Genomic DNA, 22,143 nt, shown 5'->3' with positions numbered 1-22,143 from the left:
AGAAGCTGATGCCCGGCTACTAGAAGCTGACGTTTGGCTACCAGAAGCTGACGTCCGGCTGCAAGAACCCCTCGTTCCGGCAGAGCATTAACAGCAAGCACAGCCCCCCCGGCACAGACGGGTGCCCCCCGGGAGCAGGGACCGGGGAACCCCGGGGGGGGGGAGGCACCACGGGCACGGCCCCGGGGCCGGGCAGCGCTGTCCCGGGCCGACCCGGGCACGGTCCGGGGGGGGCCCGGGGGGGCGGGGAGGGGCGGGGAGGGCCGGGAGGAGGGGCCGGGCGGCGGCTCCGCTCCCCGAGGTGCCGGCGGAGGGTGAGCGGCGGCGGCGGCGGCCCCCGAGTGCGCTCCCTGCGCGGCCCCGGAGCCCGGTGCCCGGTCCCTGCGCCCACTCCCCCCCCCCCCCATCCCCCTCCCATCCCCATCCCCGGACCCCCCCTCCCCGGGCCGTTGTTGGGGCATGGAGGCGGCGCACAGCCTGCCCGTGCTCGACGTGCTGCGCCGCTTCGGCGTGGCCGAGAGCTGCGGGCTCAGCCCCGAGCAGGTCCGGAGGAGCCGGGAGAAGTACGGCCCTAATGGTGAGCGGGGTGCGGCGGGACGGGGCGCCGGGCTGCGCGGAGGGGCCCCGGGGGGCGCCCGGTGGGGGGCGAGGGGGGGGGGGTCCGGAGGCACCGAGCGCTGCGCTAGGGCTGGGGGGAGGTTTGGGGTGGGTGCGGGGGGGCTCCGGGGGAAGTTTTTGTCCCGGCCGGGGTGCAGGGGGTGCCCCAAAATTGGCCCGGGGGGGGGGGGGCCCGCTGCTGGCTTGATGCGGGGTGGCGGCAGGACATGGGGTGACAGCGGAGTGGCAGCGGGATGCGGGCTGGCAGCAGGGTGGCAGTGGGGTGTGGGGTGACAGCAACGTGGCAGCGGGGTAGCAGCAGGGCGTAGAGTGGCAGTGGGGCGGCAGTAGGGTGGCGGTGGGACACAGGGTGGCAGCAGGGTGTGGGGTGGCGGCAGGGCTTGGGTCCCTGCGTGGCCGTTGGGTGCTGCTGCGGCTCCTTCTGGGCGAGCAGCGAAGGGCAGCATCTCTCTGGAAGCTCTCAGCACGACCAACAGCCTGGGGACCCACTGGGCTCCCCCAGCCCATCGAGTGGGGACAGGGTCTTGGGTAGTGCCCCAGCCCCAGGGGGGTCCCATTCTGCCCGGCAGCACTTGCCCTGAGCCCCCCCAGCCGCAGGGAGCGGAGCCTCCCACCCACTGTCTGCTTTGGGGTCAGAATCCCCCAAAAGTGCCGGTTCCAACCCCGACTACAATCGCTCCCCAAATTCCCCCCGGTCCCAGGGGGGCCTCCGGGTGCTCCCTGCCGCGGGGCAGTGTCACCTGCAGGCCTGGCCGCTGCGGGGCTGGCGGTGCCTGCTCCTGTTTGCCCAAGTGAATCATCCTCCCTGAGTCAGGCTGCTCGGCGGCACCAGGCTCTCTGCCTCCGGAGAGGTGCCTCAAACGTGTGGCGTAGGTGCCAAGCAAAGGCTTAGCGGTGGCAATCCATTTTTCTGTGAATTTTTTTCTTTTTCGCCCCCCACCTCCCTCAAGCAGTGGCCGTGCGCTTGCCTCCTCCATCTGCGGTGCAGCAAATTTTGCTCCAGACCGCAAATTTCTTGCAAAGTGGTGATTCGTGAGAGCTTCTCGCCTGGGGATGTCCCGTGGCTGTCGCCTTCACGGCACAGCCCTGTGCCTGCTGCCCAGTGCAACGTGCGGGCAGCAGCATTGGTGGAAATGTGGCAGAAGGCTTCAAAAAATAATGGCTTTTTGCGCTCTTGTGCAAATCTTGGGTTTTTCTTGTGTGTGGCTCAGGTGTGACCACTTTCGTATTAAAATGGTGAAGAATGGGATCCTGTATGGCTTGTTCTTTTTGTTTTAAAAGCTCATTTTTAAGCAAAGGGCCTTTTTTCCAGCACGATGAGGGCTTGCAGGCTGTGTCGTGGCCACAGGAGCCGGCACCTGCGCGCCCTGGGTGCCCGGTCTGCTGCAGGAGCAGCGTGGGACAGCACGGTGGGCTCGAAGGTGGCTCACATTAAATCATGTTTTAATTTAAGCTTAAATTAAATTTTGGCAGCGGAAGTGCGGGGCAGTTTGGCGTCTCGCTTGAGCTCGCACAGAGCTCAGAAGGGGGAAGAAAATTCAAATCTCGCGTCGCTTGCAGCGCGGAGCAGCCCCGCGGCTCTGGCGGGTTTCGTTTTCGCACCCTCCCGGCTCACGTTCATTCATTTCCTTCCACACCTGAAATCCAACTGCCAGCGGCGGCGTGAATCACGGCCCGAAATACAGCGTCTTCCGTAAAAACTTCTCCTGACATATGCTGGGGAGCTGCCTTCTTCATTTTATTTTAATTTTATTTCTGATTGGGTTGATGCATTTCAGAAATAAGAGCTGCAGCGAGCTGCACCACTGAGCGAGAAGCAGTGGCCGCTGGCATGCTTTATTTAAGTGTGTGTAGGTATTTTGGGGGGCCACATTTATTTAAGTGTGTATATGTATTTTTTGGGGGGGCACATTCTTTAGGAGCCTAAAATCGCTTTTCAGTTCCAGCGCTCGCAGCTCCCTTTGTAGGAGGAAGCAGAGCGCAATGCTGATTATTTAATATCTCCAATTAGCGGCTTGGCAGCCGAGCAGCGTGCTATAGATTACTGGGCTCGGAGAAGATATTTCTCCGTTCGGAAGAGCTCGTGTTTGAGTTTCAAATCTGTCATCGGCGCTGGCAGCGCGGCGATTTCGTTTGCCAGGGGAGCTGGAGGAGCCGCGGTGCACTGAGGTCTCGCCGTGGCCACCAGCAAAAGGCTCCCGAGCCTTCGAGCTCCGAGTCGCAGCTGCTTTCAGGCCACCTGAAACAAGAGCTCTGCCTTCTTTTATTTTTTTATTTTTTTTTAATTTTATAATAGACAGGGCTGGAGGGTATGGGAGTGCAAATGTGGTTTTTTTTTTATTTCTGAACTTAAAAAACAAAGGCTGAATTTCCTCTGAAATGATTCCAGCTCTGCCGAGGAGTGACAGATGTAAGCAGGAGCTGCCCCGCGGCCAGCCGAGTGATTTTTCTGATTTAAATATAGCCGTGATTTCTCTTCTAAATGGATTTCCATGTGTAAATGAGCGCACATTTCGGGCACGGTATTGCCAACCTTAATGCATATGCATAATTTTATTTGCCTCATCAGTAACCTAAATGGACTGTGAATGTCAGCGGAGTCAAGCGCCGGGATGTTTGCAGCATAGGGGCATTTATCTCTTTGCGCGCCACCTCCTCCAGCACCGAAGCAAAAACCCTTCAGCAGTGGCGATGGCAGCGGCCAGGATCAGGCCCTTCTGCTCGGCCTTTCACCAATCCCCTCCGGGACCCCAGCTGTGCCTGGGGTGACCCCAAAACCCTGCCTGGTGGCCTCCAGAGCCTCGTGCACCCCATTGCGAGGTGCAACAGTAACGGCGTTACCTGCTGGCTGTCCTAAGGGTTATTAGTGTTATTGGATGATTATTAAGAGCCAGCTCCAGCACCGGGGAAACACCCCGGCTGCCTCCCAGCCCGGGTTAGTGCTCCGGCTCGCTCCTGACAGTTTTAAAAAAGAAAGAGAGAAATTTCTGTTTCGTGCTGAAACGTTTGAGGTGCCGGCAAGGAGGGGAAAAGCAGCATTTTCTGACTCATCTCACTCTGCTCTCTGTTCCTCTGCGCATCGCCCACCTTTTCCACCCCCGAAACACACGCTTAGCAGTCTGATTCATAAACACACTACGTGGTTTTTTGTGTGTTTTTTTCTTTCTTTTTTTTTTTTTTTCTTCTCCTCCTCCAAATCCTCTCCCTTAGGAGAAATGCTGATGCACTCAAACAGTGTGAGCGCCTTCAGGGTTGTGGAGAGACCATGTAATTTTCCTAATTGGACGATAGGAAATTCGGGCTTTGAGCCCCACACCTTCCTCTGGGGTTGCCCAATTCCATTCCTATCTTTTTATTAAAAAAAAATAAATAATAAAATAAACATGAGTGAAGAGCAACGTTCAGAAAACCTCCCATCCATCCTGTCCTGCCTGGCTCCTGCAGCAGTTTAATACATCCAGGGTAAGCAGAGGCAGTGGCTGCGCTGGTGTGGAAGGGATTTTTGTGCAGGTGCACCCACGGGCCTTTACCCAGGGGTTTACCCTTGGGGTTTCCCCCCGACCTCATTCACAAGTGTTATTTCTTTAATGTTTGTATTTTCCTACTGTTTTTTGAGCTGGTCACCGCTGTGCTGCAGAGCACTGAGGTAGGAAATGGGGTGCACAGCGAGTCCTCGGGTGCCCGCTCAGGGTGTGCAGCTTCCCAAAAGTGCACCCCATGCACATGGATCCTCTTGTCCCTGTATTTCAGGTGCCTGTTTTAACAGAGCCGAGTGGTTTTGCCCATTGGGTGCCGTTTTTGCCATATAGCCCCAAGCCTGTTTGCTCTTCCCCCCCTTGCAGCTCGGTCTGTCTGCCTGTTTCAGCCTCTTGCAGTCACCAGATCCAGTTCTGAGCTACTGAGTCGCTTTTCTACGGTTGTCTCTCATGGCTAAGCCTTAAAAAATGTTGTTGATGTTTAGGTTGCAAGTTAGTTTAAATATTTTCTCTTTTCTCCTTCCTCGAACACAAAACAATTTTGTTGCTTTGGATTTCTTTCTACCGGAGAGATTTTCTCTGCTGGAGGAGCGTGCGTATCGCTGCGTTTTCGCTCTGCGTTTTCTCTCCTCTTGCAGACCTGCTGGTGGGAGAGCAGGGCCCCGTGCTGCCGGTGGAGCTCCCGTCCTGCAGCTCGCTCTGTGCTGGTACATCCTTGCCCTGCACACGTGTGTGGCCGGCATCACCGCTTGCACAAGCGCTGCTACGTGCCGCCAGCGCCAGGCTTGCAGAGCCCTTCATCCGCACATGTCCCCTGGGACCACGTGTACGTGGCACGTTGGGTGACCCCCCAGTGCAGCTGGTTCGCTGCCCCGTAACACTTAATTCACTTGCTCCTAAAAGAAACGAGGGTATTTGGTGCTTTTTGTATGCTCAAACCTCTGCAGGCTCCACCTTCGATTTTTCTCCCACGTGCAGTGTTTGCAGACCTGGGTGGGATGGTGATGCCCCACCAAAATGTCTTTTATCTATTTATTTATTTATTTTAAGGATGATTCATTGCAAACCATCAGCCTGAAGCTCAGCACAGGCACGCCATGCCTGTCACCCAGCTGGGTGCTGGACAGGGAGCACCCCTCGGGGGGTCCGTGGGGCAGCACGCTGAGCCCCCCGGGCACCCCGTCCCCACCGACTTCTATTATTGTGCGTGTGACATGTTGTTGGTATCGTGACTCACGATCTTTTTTTTTTTTCCCAACATCTCAGTGCTGTAGTATCGGAGGCAGAACTTATAACAGTAACCTACATTAAGAAAAAAAAAAAAAAAAACTAAAATAAAATTGCCAAGCACTGCAGCGAAGCGTCTGCAGCGATTATCGCGCTGTAAAACAGGTAGCGGGAGAAGGCTGGAAGTGCTGAGGGGCTGGAGCCAAAAAGCAATAGAGAAAATTGTGGTTACTTGAGTGTTTCCATGACGTGAGCGCGCCGCCTCCGTGGGCGTCGAACCCCGCGGGTTAACCGGCTGCAGGCAGGGCTGCTGCGATGGGCGACGCCAGGGCGGGAGGCTCCCTGCTCCTCTTGGGATTAACACAATTAGCGCTCATGGATATTTTCCGGGGGCTTGAAGCCGTGGTTGGGGGGCGGGGAGGCTGCTTGCCTTGTGCAGCCCACGGGGGAGAGGGGTCGCATCCCGAATTTTGCTCTTTTGCGAAGATTTTTGTGTTGAATGAATCCTCGCCGGCGATTCACCTCGTGCCTGTAGCTGGTGTTTGTGGGAACCTCCCAGCATTGAGATCTGGCTACTATCATCCTATAAAAGCCCTTTTTCTCTATTTATTTCGTTTCATTGCTTATTTATTTCCCCACTATCGCCGGTACTTGCAGCACCCCTGGGCTGGAGCACGTCCCCGTGGGCTGCGCGCTCGGGTGCAGCCACCAGCGCCGTGCTTTTTTGGGGTGAAACGCCAGCTTCTCTGGGAGCATGTGAACCTCCTGCACCCCCAAACGTAGGTGTCTCTGCTGTGCTCGCAGCAACCCTCCTAAAATTTAAATGTTCAACTACCTGCTGCTTGTGCAGCTGGATATGCTGAGGTGGGTCACCCCATTTGATTATTTCATCCCCCCCTGCACGCTTGGGCTGCGTTTGCAAATCGCCGTGGCCTTTTGGCTCAAAGATTCCCTAACGGAGGGGAAACAACCCAGGGGCAATAAAAAGAAGACCTAGACCTCTTTCCTAGCCAGAGCTGCCGTGCCCGTGCCCAGCTGGGGCTTGGAGGGCTCGGAGGGCGCGTGCCCTGCGCACCGGGGGCACCGGCGGCGCTGCAACGTTTTGGGGAGGAAATCCGCTCCTTGCTTCTTGCGCCTCCCCTGCGCCCCGGGGTTCCTGTCCGCGGTGTTTTGGCATGGGGTGTTTCCTGCTATTTAGCGACCGGGTGTATTTTAAACCAGCCCTGGGGAGGGGAGGCGGGGAAGGGACAGGAGTTACCGGGGGCCGCATGGCACGGCTGCCCCCCGGTAGAGCCAAATATGAGGAGCTAAGGCTGGGTGGTGGTTGGTTGTGGTCCCCCCTCCCCATATTTTTATCCTGTTTTTCCTTTCTAAAATGCCCCCAGGTGCCCCCACATCCCACTGCCGTCACCCCCTTTGCCCCAGCCTGTGCAACGCCGTGCCCGCCTTTAATTTTTATTTTTTAATTATTATTATTTCTGCTTTGGAAACTTTTTTTTTGTGCTTGTGGCTGATAAAAATCGGTTGGTTCCTTTTCGGGAGGGGTGCGTGGGCGGGGGAGATTCTCTTCCTTCGCTGCGGGGAGCGAAGCACAGAGCTGCGAGGAGGAACTCGGGCAGCAGTGACTCGGTCCCCTCTGCCTGCCTGGGGGAGCCAAATCCCCAGGGTTTTGCCCCAAAACCATTGGCTTGGTTGCCCACGCTTCCCCTTGGCCAAGCTGGACTGATGGGGACAGCATCCGAGGTGGGGACACCCCTCATGCTGCCCGGCGCCGTTACCTGCCTGTGCTCCCTTCTTTTTTTTTTTTTTCCATTTTGCAACCTCCAAGTCAACAAAACACGCTAAAATAAGGAAAATGTGGTGAGCGAGTGGAAAAACGAAAACAGAGCTGCAGGGGAGAGGCGGCGGCGGCCCCGAGCCTCCTGCTCGCTCCGTGGAGGACGGCGTTCCCCAGGGCTCCGCGTGGTTTGGGTTTTGCTGCTTTTCTGCACTTTTGCGTGGTTTTTCCCTTTCTCACCTCTTCTTGACACTTGTCTTCTTGACACTAAGTCTTCTTAAACTTGTTTATTGGTACCTTTATAGGTCTCTGCGTAGGTACCTGTATCCTTGTAGGTCCATTCCAAGTGAACCATTCTATTCTATACCCATCCGTATCTGTCTGTAGATATCATATATGTATATGTCATATACATATGTGTGTATCTATAAAAATAAAATTCCATCCCTTACATGCACGCACTATACACAGTGGGAAGGAGGTCACAGAAATAAGATTAAATGGGACCAACTCTTCCAGCGACCTGCCTCCTTATGGGAAGGGGATGGGCTCAACTACACGGGGATGCGTGATCCCCGGAGAGTTCATCCCTGAAAAGTACTAATTACCTAACTCATCCCTTTTTCCCATCCAGAAAGACTTTTTTTTTCTATTCTGCAGGATATATATATATTTTTCTTGTGATATAATCTGAACTCAGCACCATACATACTTCGTTTTCCACAAACACCCATCCAAGGCGACCGCTGAAAATAGCCCCGAGAGCGGGGAGCAGGAAAAGCCAGCATGTGTTTGGGGAGCGGGGTTGGCTGGGGCAAGGAGTTCTGCGAAAAGAAACCAACCAAAAAACATAATAATAATCTCCGCTGAAGTTAATTGAGTTTAAAAGCATCTCATTAGCTGCCGTGCGGTGCAGGGCTGGTGGGCGCCGCGCCGCCTTAGCCTGGCCACGTGTTGCCAGCCAGCCTTGCTCTGCCAGCAGATGGGAGTCGCCTCGAGATGTGAATATTCCGGCTGTCGGATTTCACAAACGCTTTCTGGAGTGGGAGGCGTTTCCTCCAGAAAACAAACAAATGGAGAACAACAAAAACAAAACCCACACCCTACCCCGTCCGAGCCTGTGCGTATTGGGATGGGGTCACCCCTGGCAGCCCGCAGTTTCGGGCAGGGCTTTCTTGTCTTGACAAAGAAAGGAACGAGCAGTGTTAGGGTTGAAAAGCAATATATTTCAGGGCTTTAGGTATTTACTGAGGTTGCTGGCTTTGCTTTTGGGGGGGTTGCACCTTGCAAACGTCTCCCCCTGGTTTGGTAGCGCTGGGTCCGTGCTGGTTGCAATTCAGCCCCGAGCCTGCAGCGTGCCAGAGGTCAAGCAAAAAATGTGGAAAAGCAAATGGTTTTGTTTGTTTTGGTGGGCGAGAGTGCTGCAGAGAGCCCCTCCTGGGGGGGGAGGGAGGAAGCTTGGTCTCGTTCTGCCTCTGTCCCCCTGCCCCATGCCGCAGCAGCCCCTCGCTGCCTGCTGAGCAACATCGCTCCGCCAGGAGCAAGTGCGTCCCATTCTGGAGACGCACCCTGCTCTCATTTTCCTGCCTGTTTTTCTTACCTCTGCAGCCCGGTAAGCCATTTCTTCTGTTTTTTAAGGAAAAAAGCCATGAACACGTTTCCACCCGGCTCTTCCCCAGATCTCACAGAACTCAGCCGAAAGGCAGCAGTGCAATTCCCAGCACCAAATGCCCTCCCCGGGGATATTTAAAGCCTGACGGGACTTTGCAGGGGCTGAACCAGCATCGTGAGGGCTCGGGCACTGCCGCCTCTGCAGCTCGGCGTGTTTGGTTTGCTAAGCTGTTATGTTAGCATTATTTAATCCTAAACGTTATTAAATTTTATGCCGCTGGGTGTTTGACTCGCTGGCTTGCAGCACGGTGTGGCGGTCCCAGAAGTGTTGCAAAGTTGGTGTTTTGCTTGCCGTGGCTTGGATGGGACTTTGGTTTCTGAACATTTGCTGGTTTGGGGAGATTTTGGCTCAGGGGTGGCATCGGGGTATCATGATGATGGTGATGGTGGCCAAGGGCAGAGCCCACAGGGATGGAAACCCATCTGTGTGCCAACAGAACTGACTGAGTTAAAAGTAAGCACTGGAGCATCAGTGGGAAGTTCTCTGGGAAAAAAAAAAAGATAGTTGTAGGGCAATAAAATGAAACCTGCAAGAAGAGGATCGCAGTGTGCCCCTGGGCTGGGATCGTGGCACTTCTGGGCTCACAGGAGGCAGCGGGGCTCCCTCACCGAGGCTGTGGTGAGGCTGTGCTGGGGCTGAGCTGGGCAGGGGAAGCTGTGCCTGGCTGTGGGGATTGCCCCCTCAAGGTTTGGGGTGCAATCGGGTGAAAAAAGCCCCATCTTAAGCTTTATTTTGTTCCCGTGTCTTTATTTTAATTTATTTTCCTTCAAATGTCCCCGAAGCTGTTACTATTTAAATGCAGATTTTTAGCTTTTCCACCCGGGAGCCGGAGCTGGAAATTCTTTCCGCTGCGTTGGTGCAGGAGGGAACAAAACCTGCCTTTAGCTCGCTCACATCACCCGTCCGAGGCCGGGGCCGCACATTCCTTCTGCCATGCGCCCTCCTGTCCCCTGGGGACCCGCGGGGACCACTGGGGGGACGAGGCCACCGCACGCTGGGCTGGGGAGTCCCATTTCCCCGTGTTTTTCCCCGAAATTTCCCCAGGCATTGTTAAAGGGACTTTAGTTTTGCAAATAAGGCTGCTGGCCTGACTGGTGACTTGATTTTTCAGGGGAAATGGGTGAAATATTCTCCCCTTGCTCTCTTAGCCTTAAGAAAAGGAGGAGAAAGGACTTGACATGTGGTTTTCCATACAAAATGATTTGCTCTCCTCCATGGAGGAGGATGTTTGGGGCTTTGCAGCCCCATTGCAGGATCCCTGTGCATGGTGTTGGAGGGGAGCTGCCCTTTGCAGGATGCTCAGGCCACGCAGTGTTTTGGGGCTGAGCCATTCCCAGGAGCAAAGGAAGGAGAGTTTGGGGTGGGACAGGCAGGTTTCTCCTGATGCCTTATGCCTTCTGCTCAGCTCTTGGGACTGTGGGGCCACCCTCGCTGCTTGAACCATCACCCTGCCTTGAACACTTCCTTATTTTTTTTTTATTTTTTCCTTATTTTGGGGCTGCCATTGCCCCACCAGGCAGGACGCTGGGTTCCTGCAGGGCTCGGGGATGCTGCCGGAGCAGCGATCCCAGGGTGTTTGCCGTGGGAGGGGTGCTCATCCCTTGTCCCTTTTATCTCGGTGCTGCTCCACCAGATGGGTGCCACGGGCGCAGGAGGCAGGTGCAGAGCGGTAGGCAAATCAGGCTCCCCCCAGCACGGCGCACCCAGGGCTTTGCTTACGGGGGGGGGGAAACGGGTGGCAAAGCTTTTGGGGCTGTCCCCGTGGGGAGGGTGGCACCTGGGAGCAGGCTGGGTGGTGTTACGTGCTCAGGAGGCTCCAGCACGAAGCTGCAAGTGAAAGGAAAGCTGAATGGCTTCTTTTGGCAGCTGCACAGCCGAGGCTCTCGGATAACTCCACGTTGTCCCCCGCGAGCACCGCGCAGCGTTAGCACCATCAGTCCTCGAGTGCTTGTCATCCGCGATAACGCTAAAACACAACGGATCAGCCTTCAAACATGTTGCTTTCCGCACTTGCAACTCGAGAGTCGTGATGAAAAAGCGCCTGAGCACCCGTCCCCAGGTGGCATTCCCACAGAGCAGGGGATGGGGAAACTCAGCAGAGGGTTTTGGGGGCAGCCAAACCCTGCACGGTGCCGGCTGCCACCGGGGCAGGGAGCGGGGCCTCGCAGCGCGGCTGGAAATATAAATTTGTTCTGCAGGGTGAAGGATCCCAGAGCAGCTCCTGCTTTATGTCACTGGGGGAGGCTGCTGTCCCAGCTGAGGATGTTTTAGGGGCTTATCTTACTCTTTTTACCACTTTTTTCCTGCCTGCTGGTGAAGTCTGGGAATCGGATGCATCGTTTGTTTTACCCATCCATTTCCCCTTCCCTGCGTACGGAAAAATAAATTAAAGGGAGGAAAAAAATTAAAAAAGAGTTTACGGCGTAGAAATATGGCAAGGAATAAGGAAGTTTTGGAGTGGAGTCTGGGGGTGATGCTGGTCCTTAGCCCTAGGCTGGGTGCTGTGCTCCCTCGTGCGGGGCGAGACGGGTCCAGGTCCCGCCTGGTCCGCACTGCCTGCACTGTGCTCACCTCGCCTGGGCTCCGGGACATCACCCTTCTCTCCTTACTCAGCAGCAGGTGTGTTTCCCATAAGGGAAATATGATTTTATCCTAGAGAAGCTCCAGAAACGTAGGGATAAGGGTGTTTCAGTGTTCACCTGTCACGATGCTCGGTGTTGGGGCTCACGCTCTGGGTATGTGCATGCACCTCAAGCGTTTCCTTCCAGCGCCCCCTGCGCCACCCTGCCGTGTTTTATTTGTTTGCTCTGACCCGGAAAACAGGGCCGGATCTCCCCAAGGGCACCGTGCTGCCAGCAGGTGGTACCTGGGCTGCTTTGCCTCGCTGTCACCTGCTCGCCGTGCCCTCCACGTCACCGGTGCCAGCCCTGCTGGGCTGTTTGAGTTGGCAGGAGCTGGCGATACCGGCCCCGTGCCCGCCCCACCTCTGCCTCGTGCCTGCCTTTGGAGCATCCCGTACCCATATAGCCCGGCAGCGGGAATTCCCGTTGCAGCCCATCTGCGCTCGCTGTGCTGTCCCACGGGACTCGTGGCTTTGGGCTTTTGCTGCTCCGCGTTGGGTTTTGTTGTGACACGGCAGCGCTGCGGCCACGGTGTGGCACCGGCTGCACTGCGCTGCCTGGTACCACGGGGCTGACCTGATAAAACCTGGGGTTTGGAGAGTGGTGAATCCTCTTATTTCTGGTGGGGCACTGGAAGTGAGAGAAGGGGGCTTCAACCCCAAACTTCCCCATTTTCAGGTGGTTTTAGGCGGATGCAGACCCAAAAATGACAGTGCATTATGGCTTTTGGCCCTTTTTTGCAGGGTGCAAAGTGGGTGCTGAGCTGTCATGCGAAGGGAGGTAGAAGGGGCGCCACTCGTAGGAGGTTTGCCTAGTTCCCAGTGTGCTCAAAATTGGCTTTTTTTGGGGAAGTAGCCGCAGCAGCACTGCTGCTGTTTGGGGTTCGGTGGCACGGTGTCACCCTGGTGGCGGTGAGACCCGTGCTGCCGGCAGGGTGTTGGCTTCCTCCTGAGTTCACGGTAACCCATTTTCCTGCCCCGTCCGCAGAGCTCATGCAAAGTCCCCGCTCTGCAAACAGCCTCACCACGACTCCTCATGCAAACGATGCCCGGCAGAGGCACAACGGGCTGGCGGCGTTACGCACGGCTGCTCGGGGCGCAACGTCACCACGGGGTGCCACGGCGGAGCTGGGACCTGGCTGAGCCCTGGTTCCCCCCCCGGTCTGTCACCTTGCACGGTCACACCCCTAAAAACCCAGCCTGGATGGGGAAAACGGCCCCGGGTGCCCCCTGCCTTTCGTTTTGGGGCTGGGGAGAGGAAGCTGCGGGTGGGGAGGAAGCTGCTTGCAAAAGGGAGAAGAGCAGCTTTCCTTCTGGTGCTCTGTAGAACAAGCCGAAATGGTGAAGCCGCTCCAAGAATTTCATTTTTTTTTCGCTGTGAGAATAACTACGGGTGTTACGTTGCGGTCTGTGCCCTCCTCACGGTGGCAGGGCTTCAGAGCATCGTTATTTAGGAGTTTAGGAGGGACACGGGCTTAAAAAACCTCCCAGCGAGTGCCTCTGCCAGCAGTTGAGGGGTAAACACGCAGGGTGCTTGTTTTCACCGTTTTGCTCAGTGAAGGTTGCTGGGGCTTTTTGTTGTGTGTTGTTTTTTTTTTTTTTTCCTTTCTCGTTTCTCTGAATGAAAATAGAGGGTGGAAAACAGCCGAGCTGGTTTCGCTTCCTGCTCTCGCACGTAGGGCTCTGCGTGGGGGGCTTGGGGCGGCCGGCGGCACCCCGCGTCTCACCCCACATCTGCCCTCGGCCCCCTATTCCCTTAAAAACACAAGGAGCTGGAGAAACATCTTCTTTTGCTGGACAGCTGCAGGAATCTTACTGATATGGGATAGGGTAAACCCTTACTGAAAGGGCGCGGGTGGGCTATGACGGGCGCGTGGGGCTATCGGGGTCTTTTGGTGCCGTTTTGGGCTCGGCTTGGCTGGGAGCAGTCTGGCAGGAGGACAGCTTGGACCAGCACAGCATTGGCTTTGGATTTCCTTCCCAGGGTGTTGCAGGCTGTGAAATACAAGGGGATAATAGGAAACATGGTGGGGAATTTATGGGCCCCAGCAGGTCCCTACTGGTCCCTGGCAGTGTGTTTTATGGGACGCTCGGAGCTTTCTGCCCTGGGACCAGAGAGGGCAGCTCCCAAGGGTGCTGGCTCTTAGGAGGCATGCGTTTTTTAGGCAGGCTGAGTGCAGGGATGGATGCTGCCGCGCCCCGGCTGCAGCAGGGAAATGACATTTCCCTGGCACGGGGAGCAGCCGGTGCTGCTTGCCTGATGTCAGGCTTTGAAGTCCGATCACAGGCAGCCTTCTTGTGGCAATATGTGCAGCACGAGCTGCGTTTGGGGTACTTGGTGAACTGCTGGGGTATAAGGGATTGCTTTAATCCCAAATTAATAATTTCTTTTTCTCTCCCCGTTTTTTCCCTTCCTGCTCGTTGGGCTATGGATGGAAACCCCCAGAGCTCCCTGCAGAAGAAGGTAAGTGGGGGCACGTGCCCAGGGTGGGACGGGGAGGGGCGAAAGCTGGGGACAAGGCTGCCGGAGGAAGGTGAGTGTGCGGGGTCATTTCTCCTAATCTCAATTTTAATCCCAGAGACAGCTGGGCTGAGAGCAGAGCCTTCCTCTGACGGAAAGGCTGCCAGGTGGGAGTAGGAACACAGGGGATTTGGTTTCTTTAGTTACAAACAAGCGTAGTAGAAACAGGGCAATGCCAGAAAGGAAGGCATTTCATATTAGAGAGAAAAATCCCTCGCTGCTGCAGGTGGAGCTGGTGATGATCTGCAGATTCAGGACATTACTTTCATTTGATTCAACACTGCCCACAACAATGGGTGTCCCCTGTAGTGCCCGGAGCAGCGATGCTGCAAGCAAGGGACAGGCTCTGTGAGCCCTAGTGGTCTCCATGTCCTAAATTCCCTGCCTTCTGGGGCGTTTTGGGCACTGACGGTGCTTGGGCTTGTGTTTTTCCCCCAGGAAAGTCTCTCTGGGAACTGGTGCTGGAGCAGTTTGAAGATCTCCTGGTCCGCATCCTTCTGATGGCCGCTTTCCTCTCCTTCGTGAGTACCGTGGGCTGGGCACGGGCACCGAGCGCGGGCGGGCTGCGGCATCCCTGGGTGGCGGTGGGAGCTCGGGTGAGGAGGGAGCTGCGGACCCACACCCGTGCTTGAAAGGTGCTGTGTCTAACCAGAGCATCGCGTTTCCATCAGCACTGGTGAAATAGGACAGAGTTGTTTATTTTTAGGGGGAGTAAAGAGGCCGGAGGGATGCACGTGCTGGATAGAGGGGATGTGGTTGTGCAGGGCACAGCGATCGTAGCGGTGGCACCGTATGTGCTTAGGTGAGACTGGAGGACTTCTCAGCACTGCTGATCCATCCAAAAGCGATATCCTGCAGCTCTCCAGCCTTCCTTACATTTCCCTAAGACCGTACAGGCAGAAAGGGGCCCAGGGGCACGGTTCCATCAGCTGATCCCAGCGTTGCTGCTTAAAGTTAATGCCAATAGCGTGAATTAAATTAGAAGCCCTGGAGTAATCTGCGTGCCTTGAAGCTTTGCCACTGCCAGATTCTTCTGCCGCAGTTTAATGATATCTTGGCAGCCTTGACTCCTTTCATTCAAGTAATCCATGCTGAAAAATTCATGTCAAGCTGTTGAAGAAGTCACAGCTGGGTGGTTTTTCTCTCATTTGGAAGATGCTCTGTCCCCACCCGTTCATTCAGCTTGGGACTTCCACAACCTAGAGCCCAACTAAATAATGCTGAGGAAATGGGCAGGGGAGATCTGGAGATGACTTCTAGCCCAAGGGAAGCATCATACCTACTCGTGTTGTTGCTCACTGAGTGTCTTTCAAAACTTCTGATGGGGATCTCCGATGGTGGAGACCTGACAGAGGTGGATCGAACCCTTCGCTACCCTGGCAGTAATTACACCTGGCTCTGCTGCGCTGCCTGCTGAGCCCTGGCACTATTTCCTGGCTCAGACCTAGGCAAGGAGATCACGTTGTGTGTTTCCAGCTGCAGAGCAGACCGTGCTCCTCCAGAGGCTGTTGTTGTGCCCCCCTGGGGCTACCAGAAAGCTGTGGTGCTGGGGTTGTAGGGTTGGGGCTCGGGGACAGAGCCCCAGCGGGAGCAGGTTGGGAAGGGGCTGCCAGGGGACGGTGAGATGTGCCCAAAGCTTTTTTGTGTGATCTGTCAATATTGTCTGACCCTAATTTGATGAGCAGTATGGGCTGTATGTGTTCTCGTTGTCAGGTCAGAACATGCATCATTTTTCCTTTATTTCCTAGGTTGAGGGAAGCATTTTGATTTTCCCATTTGTCATCCCGTGTGAATCTGTGACGCATTCACTGATGTTTTCCAGGGTTTCAGGCTTCTTCCCCCCACTTTGTTAGCACTGTGCTAAATGTTTTCATTGATTTGGGCCCAAGTAGCCTCTTTTGGTGTCCCTTCTCTGCTTCTAATTCTTCCCAATTTCTTTTCAACACTACTTTTCATCCAGTGCAACGTGTGCTGTGCCTCTGTGTGCACGGAGGTTAAATAGTTAGGGAAAATTACTTCCCTTTGCATCTTTTCTTTGGGAGCTTTGGAAAGTAAGGACTGGCAGCACAGAAACATCCAAAGGTGTGTGTGCAGCACCTGCCTTGGAGTCCGGCCATGACTCGGTAGCCGTTGCTGTGCTGCTGGGGTCGGGTACAACGGCGCCGTTTCTCTAGCAAAAAATGGTGATGCAGGATGGAGTGCAGGTTTTGAGGGCAGGAGAGAAGGCAAAGGGTCTGCGGAGATGTCCGTCCACGGGGCAATTGCAAGTGCTCAGGGAATATCCGTGCCTATCTGGCAAGCAAATTCCAGGTGGCCCCCAGGGAGAGCACGAGAGGAGGAAGAGGAGGGAGGGAGGCAAAGCTCGGCTGTGAAGTAACCCCCTGGTCTTGCCATGAGGAGGCGTTGGGTGGGGGGCAAGTGGTGAGGGCAGCAGCACGGATACGTGAAGTGAGCCCCGAAATTCCCCGTGCCGTGTTCGGGTGCTGCCAGCAGCGATGGGCACCGGGCTGATGCACGTGCCGAGGCCAGGAGGGTCTGGGAGCATTTCCAGCCCTCTGTGGCTTCTCTCCTGGGAGTAACGTCTCCCTCCTGAAGCCCTTCTGCTGCTGCGTGGAGGCATTCGGATTCTGGATTCGAAATGAAAATCCAATCTGTTGTTTCATTTTTATTTTTTTATTCCTCCTCTGGCCTGGCAGCGTTTCGGCTGCTCGTGTGGGAGCTGCCTCTTGCTGCTGCTCACGTCCTTCCCATCCTGCTGGCATGGCCGGGAAGGTTTGGGCATCCCAGGGCAGATCCACGGGGCAGGGCAGGGCTCTCGCGTATGGCCAGACACCATGCATGGGGTACAGCTTTCCTTTAATCCTCTGCTTTTGGGAATGTCACCGGGAGCAGCTTCTGGTAGCGTCCAGCCCCCATAGCAGCACACGGTGCTGTTGCTTGTCCCCAGACGCTGCCTTCTCCAGCAGCACGGCTTCTGCAGGGCTCTTCCCCCACCTCTGCTGGGGGAGATGCTCCCAGCCTCGCCACCTCCACCCAGAGCATCATTTTTTTGCTGATTTTGGTCCTTATTTGTGGTGCCTGAGCATTGCGCCCCATGAGCTGAACTGGGGAGCGGTTCCTGGTGGGGCAGTGGCTGGATGAGGTTGCACTGTTTCCTTTGCTGTGAAGTCAGCGCGAGAAAACCTCTCCCCAGGGGTTGCCTTTAGCTCGGTTTTGCCCACATTTTACCTTGGGAGCAGCTCAGTGGGGAGATGTTTCCCACCAAGCTGCTGGAGGAATATGTGGGTTTGGGTGCTGCCACTGAAGGCAGTAGGATGACAAAATGTGTCTCGTGTCTCCTCCTTTTGGCTAACTTAGCAACCAGCTGAACAATTTCATTTTAATAATTCAATTTATTTATTTATATTTAATTAAAAAATAGGCAATTCCTTAAAGTTTCCCAGGAAAGAGAGACCACATTGCTGTCTCTGCTGGAGGAAGAGCTGAAATGCTCACCCTCTCCTTGGCATGTGCATGGAGGAGAGGCACAAAACCAATATTTTTCTAGGTGAATATGAGAAGATGCTTTTTCAGTTCCTAAACAGTGAATCCCTGGCAGCGAAACACTGGGGCTAATGGGGCACAAGGGACACGGGGAGGTTTCCAAAATCCCCTCGAGGTTTTGCAGAGATGTGTTTGTGCTAACCGCTGCACTGACACATTGCAGTGCGCCCTTCAGATGTCACCACCACTGGTGGTTCTCCCATGGGCTATGATTGAGCCCGGAGCGGGGGCAGCGCTGGTGCTGGCAGCACGAGCCGTCTCCTGCTGAACTAAGTCATGCGACACTTATTTTGGGATCCCATCTCACATAGTCACGACGTTTTGAATAAAGGTTTTAGCACCAGCATTATGTGTCCTACTGGTCTGAAAGCATTGGGTGGTAGGGCACCCAAGTGGTGGGGCATCCATGGGAAAAGTGAACGGCAGGGGTAAGACTTGTGGGGAGGTAAGGAGGGAGGCTGGACCCCTGCAAGATAAAAATACATTCCCAAAATAGCACACGGCAACATATTTGCTGGTGATTTGCTTGGTGGTTGAGTCTCCTGGCATGGCTCAGCTCCTAGAGCACATGCAAAGCCCCATGACAAAGGTTTTTGTGCCGGTGCTCGCTGCAGCGGAGCAGCCCGGTGGCGTTGTATTGACACAGCAGGGGCTGACAAGCAGTTAAATGGAGTGAAAATATTTGTACACACTTCATTTCTCTTATGGCGTTGGGTCTTAGTGGGATGATCTCACCAGTAAGAAGCTGCAGGGTCAGTCCGTGCCACGTGTTAGCTGCCTTCTCCTCTGAGTCTCTCTTAAAACGTTGGTGCTTGTTCTTTCAACTGCTCTGCGTTCCTTCTCTCCTCCTGCTACCAGATCCTGGCCTGGTTTGAAGAAGGAGAGGAGAGCATGACAGCCTTTGTGGAGCCCATCGTCATCATCATGATCCTGATCGCCAATGCCGTGGTGGGTGTGTGGCAGGTAAGGGACAGCCCCGTGTCTCTCTGCTCTGTGTAGGGCGTCATTTATCCATGCCTTACCTGCAGTGGGGCTCCTGGAGGCGGTAAAGTATGTTGCTGGCTGGTGAAAAACACATCCAGGTGGGAAGTGCTGCTTCTCAAACCAAGAGCGAGAAAACTAGACCCAGAGATTCAGGTGGTGTCCAGGAACTGTTGTGATTTAACCCAGCAGGGATCGTTTCAGAGAAAGCAGCTGGGGAAGGCGCAGCACGTTCCCCAGCCATGGTGCCAGTGGATGCTGGTTGGGGTCTGGGTGCATCCATTTCTGCAGCTCGAAGGAGCCTCCCCACTTGGACAGCCCCACCACTGCAGCTCTGTTCCTCCACTGCTTGCAGGAGAGGAATGCCGAGAGCGCCATCGAGGCCTTGAAGGAGTACGAGCCCGAGATGGGGAAGGTGATCCGTGCCGACCGCAGCGGGGTGCAGAGGATCCGCGCCCGGGACATCGTCCCCGGGGACATCGTGGAGGTGGCAGGTAGGGCACCGTCACCCAGCGGCACGGAGGGGAGGGAGCCGGGGGTGGGATGGGGATGCTGGCCTGGGGCTGAAGGCACCCTGCGCCCCGTGGCTCCTTGTTGCAGTAGGGAGAGGGCAGAAGCACCGGATTGCATGCCCTTGGGTGACATGGGGTGGCCCAGCTGCCAAGTCCCCTTGGTTTTGCACACTTGAGGTTTTAGTTGCTGCTTTCAAATCCAGCTACACATTTGGGCCAAAATCGGGGCTTATCAACCTGCGGGGGCTTCATCCCTGTCTGTAGGGTGCGTATTGATTAAAGAGCAGCAACAAAAAGTGGGTTTCTGGCACAGGTGCTGTGTCTCAGGGGAACTCCTGGAAAAAGAGACTTTCCCCCGCGTTGCCCACCAAGCTTATCATCTGGATTTTGACATGGCATGACCCCTCTGGCTCTTCTGTCTGGGCTTCGCCCTTGGTTATGGGTGCCTCAGCGTCTCCTACCTGCCACACCAGTTAGGAAGCGATGCGTTCCAGTTATCCTGTGTTGTCTGTGCGTTAAACTATGCTGTAAACCCCCAGAGCCCCTGTATTAATCCTCCCCTTTCCTCCTCATGGCCCTGCTAGTGGAAACAAGCTGCAATCCCTCCCGCCCCAAGCCAGCTCATTGTTATTTATGTCTTCCAGTTGTGCTTCGGCTGGAAGATGCACATAAAAACTGTGCGGAGGCTGGAGCTGAGCAGCGCCTCCAGCCATGGGCTCCAGCTGCTGACCCCAGGGTCTGAAAAAGCTTTGAGGGACACGGGACAGAAGTGTGGCACTTGGGGACTAGCTCTGAGTGTCTCTCACAAGCTCTCCCAGGCCCAATTCCTCCCCGTTCACCAACCTAAGGGAGAAATACATGGCAGTGCTGAAGTGGCACAGGGACCTGCACCCGCTATAGCACAGCTTAATTCAGCCTTGCCACCTCGCCCCAAATCAGGGGCTGGCTGCCTACCCGTCAGCTGCTGAACATTACTTTTTGATGGCTCTGTCTGTGTCACAGCTGGCAGGGAAAGAGCTGAGCTGGCCTCTGGAGCTGATCATTTACAAATTAAATAGCAAATTGTGGTTTTAGCAGGTTAGAGCAAGGGGCAAGGAGGCTGCCAGGTGGGAGAGGTGGGTAGGTATTCCTGCCTACTTGGGACGTGGCATGTTCTGATTTTATCACAGCCACGAGTTCCAGATATATTTGTGCCAGTGATTTGTCCGTACATAAACACACATACATGTGTGTATGTGTGTGTGCACGCAGGGGACGCTTTCCTGGCTACAGAGGGCAGACAGCTGGCAAAGCTGGAAACTAAGACAAGCAGGGCTGGACAGTTGCAAGGGGGGTTTCTTGGTTTAAAAAACTGGCAATTGATTTAAAACAAGCCAACTTTGCCTGTAATAAGCCAATTGAAGTGAGTCCTTGTGCAGGCAGCTGCAGATGGGTTAAACTCATCACAGCTGAACAGCATTTAAAGAAAACAGTGTTTGCTTCTGTTTTCTTCCCCTTCCCTTAGCTTTCAGCACGGCACGTCTCTGATAATCCCCCGAACAGCAGCTGCTGGGTCGGTACGGGGTGCCCGGCCTGCTGTGCGAGGTTATCAGGCTACCTGCCCTGGAGTGGGTGCTACCCCTATAGCTCGACACGGTATCCTGAGATGCTGTCAGCAGATTGTTAGCCTGCACGTCCAGCTCAGGTTTTGCAAACCCTCTCTGCCCTTCCCATGGCGGAGGACGAGCCCTTCGCCCCTTTCGAGGGGCTCAGGCTCCCTTGAGCATCTCCAAAGCCTGCGCCTGATGGGTTTGGGGGAGTCTGCGGGTCCCCATGTTTGGCATCCAAAAGCACAGGGAGCCACAGCTGGGATAAACAGCTGCACCGTGGAGCGGCGCCAGGGCAGCCCGGCCCTGAGCTCGGCAGGGTTTATGGGCCCCGCAAGGAAGCGCTCCTTGAAATCCGGGACCGGAGACGTTCGCTCGCGGCCAGGCGCTGTGCGGTGTGATGTAAGTCCTTGCAAGCGAGGGCTCTGCTGACCTCAGTGTTTCCGAAAAGCAGTTGCGTTCAGGCGATAAGGGAGCACGAGGAAGAGCCGTGACATGCCAAGAAGCCGGGAGGAGGAAACCCAGCAGGAAAAGCAGTTTTCAACACTTTTTTTTTTTTTTTTTGGTTTTGTTTTGTTTGCTAACATGCACTTCGGTGGGCAGCAAACAATGGCTGTCAGGCAGCCAGGCTGCTTTCACCCGCGACTGCCGCGCCGGGGAACCCGCAGGCGGCTGTTTGTCTTGGCCTCGAAAGGTCCTGGAGAGCTGCTGGCTGGATTGGTGCTTCTGCAGCACCTCCAAGGCCTTGCCGTGCCCCTTCCTGGCATCTGACTGAGCTGCCCTGCTCTTTTTCTTGCAGTCGGTGACAAGGTGCCGGCGGACATCCGCATCATTGAAATCCGCTCCACCACGTTGCGGGTCGACCAGTCCATCCTCACAGGTGCGTTGGGGTGGGTGCTGAAGGCACTTTGCCCCCCTGTCTTCTGCCAAGAGCAAGGTTTGGGGGCTGATGCAGGGCTGAACAGTTTGCTGGGGTGAGAAACAAGTGGAAGAAGAAGATTTGGGGCTTGGGGAGGACTCAGCACCTTACCTAAAGCTTGTGGCACAGGTGGGCTGTGCGCGGTGCTTGTGCATCCCTCTGCTAAATGCAAAGCGAGGGGTGTTCCCATGTGCTGTTTAACCAGAGGTTCCCAGCCCCCCCGTGCAGCCATCGCATGATAGCCGCTGGTGCACGAGGCCTCGTGACATTAGGGGGATGTGACACCACTGGGGCTTTCTTTTAATTATATTATCTTTGTGATAAGCAATGGAAAAGCCCTTAAAGCTGATAACCCGTAATATTTCAAAAATTATCAAACATGGCATTATAAAGGCTCCTCCCTCAGTCCTTAGCTCCTTATCCTGGAGATAAAGAGGTCGTTGTTCTGCAGCCCTCCTCTTCAGAGCGCTCTGCGATCCCCGTGGTGGATGTTCTGATGATTTTGTGGCCGAGTGCTGCTGTGGGGTTTGTGATGGAGGCATTGAGCAGTTCATCTCCCCGCTCTTGTCTCGGCAGGGGAGTCCATGTCAGTGATCAAACATGCAGACCCCATCCCTGACCTGCGCGCTGTCAACCAGGACAAGAAGAACATGCTGTTCTCCGTAAGTCACCGCCTCACCCGTGGTTTTGC

General features: G+C 55.3%; 1 protein-coding gene across 2 annotated transcripts in view; it reads left to right on the top strand.

Annotated features, from left to right (window-relative positions):
* The first annotated feature begins 277 nt into the window (after positions 1-277).
* The window catches only part of ATP2A3 (ATPase sarcoplasmic/endoplasmic reticulum Ca2+ transporting 3), a 44,503-nt gene continuing 22,637 nt past the window's right edge, over positions 278-22,143 (top strand). The window contains exons 1-7 of one of the 2 annotated variants that reach the window (XM_080562876.1): positions 278-577; positions 13,837-13,854; positions 14,350-14,432; positions 18,313-18,417; positions 18,791-18,929; positions 21,333-21,413; positions 22,029-22,114. In XM_080562876.1, coding sequence (XP_080419002.1) covers positions 460-577; positions 13,837-13,854; positions 14,350-14,432; positions 18,313-18,417; positions 18,791-18,929; positions 21,333-21,413; positions 22,029-22,114 — 630 coding nt within the window. In that variant the 5' untranslated portion in view covers positions 278-459. The remainder of the gene's footprint in view (positions 578-13,836; positions 13,855-14,349; positions 14,433-18,312; positions 18,418-18,790; positions 18,930-21,332; positions 21,414-22,028; positions 22,115-22,143) is intronic. The other variant, XM_080562877.1, reaches the window with a different exon arrangement.

The sequence above is a fragment of the Anser brachyrhynchus genome (genome assembly GCF_964034855.1).
Source record: "Anser brachyrhynchus genome assembly, chromosome: 20".
In the NCBI taxonomy this organism is placed as follows: domain Eukaryota; kingdom Metazoa; phylum Chordata; class Aves; order Anseriformes; family Anatidae; genus Anser; species Anser brachyrhynchus.
The sequence above is the reverse complement of the archived record's forward strand: the minus strand, read 5'-3'. Positions and strand labels throughout refer to the sequence as shown.